Source organism: Triticum aestivum, chromosome 1B (genome assembly GCF_018294505.1).
Source record: "Triticum aestivum cultivar Chinese Spring chromosome 1B, IWGSC CS RefSeq v2.1, whole genome shotgun sequence".
Lineage (NCBI taxonomy): Eukaryota > Viridiplantae > Streptophyta > Magnoliopsida > Poales > Poaceae > Triticum > Triticum aestivum.
This window is the reverse complement of record NC_057795.1, coordinates 20,872,474-20,881,978: the sequence shown is the minus strand read 5'-3', so window position 1 is coordinate 20,881,978 and position 9,505 is coordinate 20,872,474. Positions and strand designations below refer to the sequence as shown.

At 49.6% G+C, this 9,505-nt stretch overlaps 1 protein-coding gene across 1 annotated transcript; it reads left to right on the top strand.

Moving 5' to 3' along the window:
• Positions 1-8,023: 8,023 nt before the first annotated feature.
• On the top strand, positions 8,024-9,268 carry LOC123085054 (flavonoid O-methyltransferase-like protein Os11g0303600). The gene is made up of 2 exons (XM_044506626.1): positions 8,024-8,848; positions 8,972-9,268. Exons 1-2 carry the CDS (start codon positions 8,024-8,026, stop codon positions 9,266-9,268), a joined length of 1,122 nt encoding a protein of 373 aa, XP_044362561.1.
• The last annotated feature ends 237 nt before the right edge of the window (positions 9,269-9,505 follow it).

The window sequence follows — 9,505 nt, the reverse complement described above, 5'->3', positions numbered from 1 at the left end:
ATCTCTTCCTTCGACCATGAGATCGTATAACTCCTGGATACCGTAGGAGTGCTTTGGGTGTATCAAACGTCACAACGTAACTGGGTGACTATAAAGGTGCACTACAGGTATCTCCGAAAGTATCTATTGTTTTATATGGATCGAGACTGGGATTTGTCACTCCGTATGACGGAGAGATATCACTGGGCCCACTCAGTAATGCATCATCATAATGAGCTCAAAGTGACCAAGTGTTTGGTCACGGGATCATGCATTACGGTACGAGTAAAGTGACTTGCCGGTAACAAGATTGAACGAGGTATTGGGATACCGACGATCGAATCTCGGGCAAGTAACATATCGATTGACAAAGGGAATTGCATACGGGGTTGATTAAATCCTCGACATCGTGGTTCATCCGATGAGATCATCGTGGAGCATGTGGGAGCCAACATGGGTATCCAGATCCCGCTGTTGGTTATTGACCGGAGAGCGATCTCGGTCATGTCTACATGTCTCCCGAACCCGTAGGGTCTACACACTTAAGGTTCAGTTACGCTAGGGTTGTAGGGATATGTATATGCAGTAACCCGAATGTTGTTCGGAGTCCCGGATGAGATCCCGGACGTCACGAGGAGTTCCGGAATGGTCCGGAGGTAAAGATTTATATATGGGAAGTCCTGTTTCGGGCATCGGGACAAGTTTCGGGGTTATCGGTATTGTACCGGGACCACCGGAGGGGTCCCGGGGGCCCACCGGGTGGGGCCACCCATCCCCGGGGGCCACATGGGCTGTAGGGGGTGCGCCTTGGCCTGCTTGGGCCAAGGGCACCAGCCCCACATAGGCCCATGCGCCTAGGGTTTAAGGGGGAAAGAGTCCTAGGAGGGTAAGGCACCTCCTAGGTGCCTTGGGGGGGAGGGAAACCCCCCTTGGCCGCCGCACCCCCTAGGAGATTGGATCTCCTAGGGCCGGCCACCCCCCCTTGGCACCCCTATATATAGTGGGGGAGAGGAGGGACTTCATACCTTGAGTCCTTGGCCTTTGGTTGCCTCCTTCTCCCTCCCCAACACCTCCTCCACCTCCTTATTGCTTAGCGAAGCTCTGCCGGAGTACTGCAGCTCCATCAACACCACGCCGTCGTGCTGCTGCTGGTGCCATCTCCCTCAACCTCTCCTCCCTCCCTTGCTGGATCAAGAAGGAGGAGACGTGGCTGTTCCATACGTGTGTTGAACGCGGAGGTGCCGTCCGTTCGGTGCTAGGATCTCCGGTGATTCGAATCACGTCGTGTTCGACTACATCATCCCCGTTCTTTGAACGCTTCCGCTCGCGATCTACAAGGTATGTAGATGCATCTATTCACTCGTTGCTAGATGAACTCCTAGATGATCTTGGTGAAACGAGTAGGAAAATTTTTATTTTTCTGCAACGTTACCCAACAGATAGTGTCTCTCCATGGTGTTCCTTTGGAAATTAACTCGGATCGAGGAAGTCTTTTCACCTCTCGATTTTGGGAAAGTTTCCAAAATGCTATGGGAACCCGTCTCTCCTTTAGCACCGCTTTCCACTCTCAGTCGAGTGGTCAAGTGGAACGCGTCAACCAGATTCTAGAAGACATGCTTCGAGCCTCTGTTATCTCATTCGGAATGGGTTGGGAGAAGTGCCTCCATTTGCCGAATTCGCTTACAACAACAGCTATCAATCTAGCTTGGGTAAAGCCCCTTTTGAAGTTCTCTATGGACGACGGTGTCGAACACCCCTTAACTGGTCAGAAACCGGGGAAAGACAATTCTTTGGCCCGGATATGATTCAGGAAGCAGAAGAGCAAGTTCGCATCGTTCGTGAAAAGTTGAAAACAGCCCAATCTCGTCAAAAGAGTCAATATGACCGAAAACATAAGGCTATGACTTTCGAGGTTGACAAGAAGGCTTATCTTCGGGTTACCCCTCTGAAGGGAACCCATCGTTTCGGTATCAAAGGCAAATTGGCTCCTCGTTACATTGGACCTTTTCGCATTCTCGCCAAACGAGGAGAAGTTGCCTACCAGTTGGAACTACCTCCGCACCTCTCCAGAGTCCATGATGTCTTCCATGTTTCTCAACTCAGGCGTTGCTTCTCGGATCCTATCCGTGGAGTGGACTACGAAACGCTTGATCTCCAAGATAATCTTACATATCGAGAGTACCCCATTCGTATCCTCGATCAGGCCGAGCGTACCACTCGACGTCATAATATCAAGTTTCTCAAAGTTCAATGGTCGCACCATTCTGAGGATGAAGCAACTTGGGAAAGGGAGGATCGTCTTCGACTCGAGTATCCCGCCTTCTTCCCGGAGGAACCCAAATCTCGGGACGAGATTCTTTTGAGTGGGGGTGAGTTGTCACACCCTAGCTAGTCATGCATTAGAGTGTTGCATCATGTTTATTCTTTCACCAGAAATCTGAAATGGGGATGACAGAACCCCCAGTCCCCTCTGAAACCAACTAGGGTTTTCTAAAAACCTTTTCAATGAACCTGAAATGCCCTTCTAAAATGCCCATCATTTTTGTCTTGGTTCAGAACCTCTGCCAAAAGTGGTGCACATTTTCCTAGGCCATCTTAGGGTTTTTGAATTAAATCATAAATATTTGAATTTGGGCATTTAAAATTATATAAAATATTTAAATGCTCAAATAACTCCAAACTAAAATGTTTCATGTTGGAAATAATCCAACTATGGACCAGGAGTAGTTTGGTGATTTTAGGAGTAGCCTAAGTATTTTATTTAATTCAACAAAGTTGCAGAAGTAAAAAAAAACGGAAAACAGAAAAAAAGGGAAAAAACTTACCTGGCGCCCAGCACCCGGCCCACCTGCCGGCCCAGCCCAGCACCGCTCCAGCGAGCTGCTTGCCGGCCAGGCAGGCAGGCAGGTGCCCGATGGCGACCGCAGCGTGCGCCACGCACCTGCTCGCCGCCTCGCCGCTCCCCTCGCCCGGTGACGTCGTGGACCGGCCTCCCTCGCTCCCCCGAAACCCCCAGACACCCCCTCTCCTCTCTAGCTCCTCCCCCTCGCGCTCCCCCGCCATGGCCGACGCCACCATCGCCGTGCCTTCGTCGTAGCCGTGCTCCCCGCCGCCCGTGCGTCCTCTCATCGTGTCCAGGAGCTCCGCCGCTGTCCACTCCATCAAGCAAGCCGAGCCCCGAGCGCTCGCAACGCCTGAGTCCACCGCAACGACCTCGCCCGAACCGCCGTCGCCGGAGATCCCCTTCAACGCCGTCGTCGCTCCGGTCCATCTCCGGCCACACCAAGGGCTTCGTCGCACTCACTGTGAGCTTAGCCATCTTCCCCTCCCTTCCGTTCTTGCTCCCGAGCCGTGTAGCGACCTCCTGGAGCTCAACCGCACCCACCGCCGTGGAGCTCGTCGCCGACGTGCTCCCGGTCATCCTCCGACCCCTCCACGGTGTCCATCATACTCACCGTGTCCCGTAGCACCTAGCTAGCCACTCCCCGAGCCTTACCGACCCCTCTAGCGTCACGTTCGTCGTCGACCGAACCCCGGTGGCCGCCAAAGTCGTCGCCGGCGCCAACTCCGGTCACCCCGACCCCAACGGACTCCACCAAGAGCTGCGGCTCGACCTCAGCTCCTCTCCGGTGGCCTCCGCGGCTCGTTTGGTTGCCGAAACGGCAAAAACCACTTCCGCCGCCGCGTCGGGCTCGCCGGCGGCTAAACGCCGGTGCAGCCGACCCGGGTTTGACCACGGATGGGCCCTGGTTGACTCCCCTGAGTCAATGACAGGTGGGGCCCAGCCCTGTTAATTAAACAGGTTTAGTTTTATTTAAACTTTAATTAAACTAATCACACTGACACGCGGGACCCACTGTCAGGTTTGACCCGGACGTGTTCCGTTGACCTGCTGACGTCACACTGACGTCACGCTGACGCAATAATTGATTTTCTGGAATTATTCTAATATAGGAAATTCCAGAATATAATTTAAACTTCAAAAATTCATAACTTTTATTCTGTAACTCCAAATCAGACAAATTATATATGAAAAATGATCAGAAAAATCCAATCTATCCATCTGTACTATTTTCATGCATGATTAAACAAGTTAACCTGATGTTTAATGCAGAACAAGGAAAAGCACTTTAAAAGGCCATGTTTGGGTTTGAAATTTGAATCTTTGATTCAAATTGGTTCAAACCCTTCTGGTTTTAGTTGCATTAGCCCAACACATTCATATTGCCATGTTTCATGCATGCATCATATTGTTGCACATTGTTTGGTGATGGTTGTGTACCGGTGTCCTTTGCGACAGGTTCTGCCTCCGAGGAGTATCGTGATTACCCTAACGAAGAACCGTATCAGTGCATCGAACCATCAGGCAAGCAACCAACCATTTGATCATATCGATACAATCCCATGTTCTCGCTCCTGCTCTCTTTTACTGCATTAAGACAACGCGTTTCAAACTGCTGTGTGCTACGGTAGTTGAACCCACTTCCTCTGCATGACCTGTCATTGCCACAGTAACTAGATGAAACCCACTAGCATGTGTAGGAGTTGATTGAGCCATATGTATGTGTTGTTCCTACCTTGCTATGCCTGCTATGCTTAGAGCCGTGTCAGGTCTGGTTCATCTGGGTGATGGGCTAGAGTGAAATGATTATGTCGGTAATGGGAGTGGTGTGGTGAACACGATTTGGTAAAGGTATCGATGAGAGGCCATGTAGGAGTACATGGTGGGTTGTTTCATTGAAGCCGACCTTAAGCACTGAGATCTGTATGTGTGATTTAAGAACCAGCTACTACCATGCATTGGGCCCGAAACCAATGGACCCTCTCGACTTCTTATTCACCCTAGTTCTCTGTCCAGGAGTTGCAAGTAGTTTCTGGTGTTTGTAGCCTACTGGAGGCCGTGGACAGCGCTGACCGTAGGGGTGGGCTGTGATGCGGTAGGTACGTGGCACGGTGTACCGAATACCCGTTAGGTATCTCGGGAACCCTGTTCACATCGTTCGGGGCCGTATGGGAAACCTCGGCCGGACTCCCTGCGGATGGAACCTGGATAGGCGATGAACCTGGACTGGAGGCTTAGGTGATTAGGTAGGTCGTGGCCGACACCCACGTTGGGCTTCCGCTTGAAGGTTGCCGAGTACATGTCGTGTAAACGACGGTAAGTGGTGAGAGCGTGTATGAAGGAGTACACCCCTGCAGGGTTAACATGATCTATTCGAATAGCCGCGTCCGCGGTAAAGGACTACTTGGTTGCCTATACAGTTCATAGACAAGTAAATGGAAACTGCTAAAAGCCTCAAGATAAGTGTGAGTGCCGAGGATGGCTCTTCCGTAGGAAGACGGAGGTGGATCCTCGGTAGTGTATTGAATTGGTGAGTAGTGGACTCGTGTACGCAAAACCATTTCAAGTTGGAGTCTCGTAGGTTAGCCTAGCCAAGAGTCAAAGCTGGCTTGCTGCAATAACCCCACCAACCCTTCTTGATGATATGCATGTATGTAGGATCTGATGTAAGTCTTGCTGAGTACCTTTGTACTCATGTTGCTATAATTTACATTTTTACAGAAGACGCTGCAACCCCTTCTGATGGGTTCTACGTAGACGTTGACATCAATGAGTAGGCTAAGGCCCAGGTGGTGATCCTGAGCTTGTGAAGGACCACGTAGTATAGCTAGGCTTTCCAAGCCTCTTTTATTTTACTAGTTGTCTGTACTCAGACAAGTTACTTCCGCTGCTGGTTTGTATGACTGTATGACTTGAATGCTGGGTCGTGAGACCCGTACCTTTGTGTATGTTATGTATGGCTCTGTGAGCCTTAAATAAAGTACTTGTGTCGTAGAGTCATGTTGTGATGCCTTGTTGTATTTGCACATATCCAGCATATTGTGTGTATGATTGAAATGCTTGGTATGTGTGGGATCTGACTATCTAGTTGTTTATCTTTAGTAGCCTCTCTTACCGGGAAATGTCTCCTAGTGTTACCGCTGAGCCATGGTAGCTTGCTACTGCTCTGGAACACTTAGGCTGGCCGGCATGTGTCCTTCCTCGTTCCGGTGTATGTCCCTTCGGGGAAATGTCACGCATTGAGTACCGGAGTCCTGTTAGCCCGCTACAGCCCGGTTTACCGGAGTCCTGCTAGCCCAGTGCTACAGCCCGGACCCACTTGCTGTTGACCGACACGTTCGAAGCTGGGTCATGAATGCCTGTCCCTGTAAGTCTGTGCCACTTTGGGTTTACGACTAGTCATGTCAGCCCGGGCTCCTTATCATATGGATGCTAGCGACACTATCATATACGTGAGCCAAAAGGCGCAAACGGTCCCGGGCAAAGGTAAGGCGACACCCGTGGGGATACCGTGCGTGAGGCCGCAAAGTGATATGAGGTGTTACAGGCTAGATCGATGTGACATCGAGTCGGGGTCCTGACAGCGTTGGCATCCAAGGAGAACGTCCATCTAGGCTTGGATTGTTTTGGATAACGGGTCAAGTACGTACCTGCCTCCTCAGGTCATGACACTCATATATACCAAGGATGAAGGTCGTTTCGGCAGGCCGGCCGGCCGGCTACTCGCGCCACTCTTTATCGTTCATATTTCGATCGGCACTCGAAGGATGTTGCTGCCGGCCAGGTACTTGCAACATGGAATGCCGGCGGGCATGTTGCAGCTTGCTAGGGTACCTCTCTCCCTTAGCAGTAGAGATTGGGTAGGGTTTCTCGTAAAACAAATGGGACATTTCTTCAGGCTTAGGCTAACATCAAGTTAACAAGGATGCTCTATTAGAAATTTATATGTCGTCTCTGGTCCACCATACTATGTTACGCGGATCAAGTGGTCATAGTTTCATAAGTGTTGGTTAGTATTTTCTGATTAACATGCGATTTTACAGCACATTTTTTGTCTTTTGATTAACCCATCAATTAATTTTAAGACTATATGACCGTTGCGCCCTTGACACAAAGAGCATGCAGCCAAGAAGCCAAGCAACGTATGAATAACATGTTTTACAAAAATCCATGAAGGGGCAAAAAACAGATGCAACTAAGAAGCAAGGCGAACTATTTAAAGGATTTTTTTTCTTGAATTATCTGGAAATGATTATGTTTGTAGTGTGTTCGTATTTGTCTTGTATTTTTTGTTGAATCCTTTAAATAGTTCACCTTACTTCTTAGTTGCATTGTATTCAGAATGAAAGATAATTATTAACATGCTTCAGCTGGTGAATGGATTCTAAGATTTTTATCATTCCCCGGCTTTCTTCATTTTGGAACTGTGAAAATAACTGTGAGTTTAAATGGGATTGTTACTGCATACTACACCTTTATATATGATGGTGATCCTTTACACCCTTGACGTAATAAAAAAAACCAATATTATTACAATTCCGGGTGCAGATCGCTTGGTATGGCACCATCGAACAAACAAATAGCCGCCAAAAGAATCGGGCAGTGCAACAGCCGGGTTGATAGAAATCAGGACGACACACCCCAGAGCAAATGGCCTCAACCATTAGAACCGGTCCTGAACCACACCTGCACGCATCTGTCTTCACTGCTCCCAGCAACCCTCTCACTGCTCTACCCCCATACCCACGCGGTAAGGCAATGGTGCAGAGCATGCAAGTATGCCACGAAGAAAAAATTCAGATGGGCATTGATCAGGCGCTCATTAATACAATGAGATTGCTTCTGCTTAAGATTTTTCTTGTGCATTATAGTCGCTTTTTATACAAATTCCCGCAGTAAGGCGTGGAGTGTCCTCTCCTTTTTTAATTGTAGGTCGCCATAGCATTCTGACATCTAGTAGGTGAATAGATGTGCGCAGGTTGTTGCTTCGAAAAGAACACATGTGTCATGGCCACTTGTCGATCGTGTGCAGCATGAGCAGCTACCATCATTGGTAGCAAATGAGTATTTTTGTTAATTATTAGGCCGCGCCGCCTCATAATTTGCCACTCTTATGATCGTGTGGTGCTATCAGTCCTATAAATCAGCCGTAACCCTCACTGCAGATGTCCATTCGTAATACCTATAGCAAAACTACGGGAAATGAATCAGACCACAGCCATGCCCATGGTAGCCACCTCAAAAGCTGAGCTTCTGCAAGCCGATGCCGAGCTCTTTTGCCACACCTTTGCGTACGTCAAGTCCATGGCACTGAACAGTGCCGTGAAGCTTGGAATCGCTGATGTCCTCCACCGCTGCGGTGGCGCCGCCTCCTTGCCCGACCTGCTCTCCGCCGTCCCCCTCCATCCAAGCAAAGGCCCCTACCTATGTCGCCTCATGAACATGCTGGCTGCGGCAGGGATCTTCACGGCCGAGGATGTTGTCCCTGCCGCATCAGCACCAGCCGACGGCGATGGGGCACCAACCACAGTTTACCACCTCAACACAGTTTCTCGTCTGCTGGTGGAAGGCAGCTCATGCATGTCGTTGTGCGTGCTCCTGGACACCACCGACTTGTTCGTGACGGCCTCCTTACGGCTGCACCAGTGGCTCCTGAGCGAGGAGGAGGGAGCCACGATGGGTTCGCCGTTCACGATGGCGCATGGTGGGAGCTTGTATGGCGTCGGTAGTCGTGATCCCGAATTCAACGTGTTGTTCAACGGGGCGATGGGTGCCACCAGCAAGTTCATCGCTGCCCTTGCTATCCGTGAACGCAGCGAGGTGTTCGCCGGGATAACGTCGTTGGTCGACGTAGCTGGCGGGAACGGCACCATGGCGAGGACCATCGCTGAGGCTTTCCCACGGGTCAAGTGCTCGGTGTTGGAACTCCCACAGGTGATAGAAGGAATTCCGCCTGATGGCACAGTTGAGCTCGTTGCTGGTGACATGATGGAGTTTGTGCCTCCCGCTGATGTTGTTCTACTTAAGGTATATCATGGTACTAAGTAACTTCACTTCTTAATTAATGACATCATCTGATTCCTACTCTCCCCGATTCATAATAAGTGTCGCAGTTTTAATAAGGTTACTTATGGTTGATCCATTTGGCAGCATGTGCTGCATAACTGGAGCGATGAGGACTGCGTGAAGATCCTCACGCGATGTAGACAGGCCATTTCCCACGGAGCCAAAGCTGGCAAGGTGATAATCATTGATACCGTCGTTGGATCAACCTCACACGAAATGCTTGAAGCCCAGGTCACCATGGATTTGGCCATGATGATGTTATTTAATGGTAAAGCAAGGGAGGAGCACAACTGGCACAAGATGTTCATGGAAGCCGGATTTAGTCACTACAAAATTCACAACGTCTTGGGAATGCGGTCCCTCATCGAAGTCCACCCGTAGCTTGCTTATCCAACAATATCTATTATTCACCGCATCCGCATGTGATGTTGCTTAAAGTGTGTATACGTGGGTGATGCTTAAAGTTTGTATGGTCTTATATTTTCTGTCAATAATTCAATAGTATATGAATGGTTGGCATGCTTCTCTATACCCTCTACTTCGGCATTATTGGTTGCGGTTGTGTTTTTTGATTAACTGAATACCTTGCTCATATTACTCTAGGCTATACTTGGCCAT

What these genes read in the sequence shown, in the direction of transcription:
- LOC123085054 (XM_044506626.1), top strand. Translation starts at nt 8,024, where the DNA reads ATGAATCAGACCACAGCCATGCCCATGGTAGCCACCTCAAAAGCTGAG. An exon ending in CTGATGTTGTTCTACTTAAG is followed by an intron (nt 8,849 to 8,971) that starts GTATATCATGGT and finishes TCCATTTGGCAG; the next exon opens with CATGTGCTGCATAACTGGAG.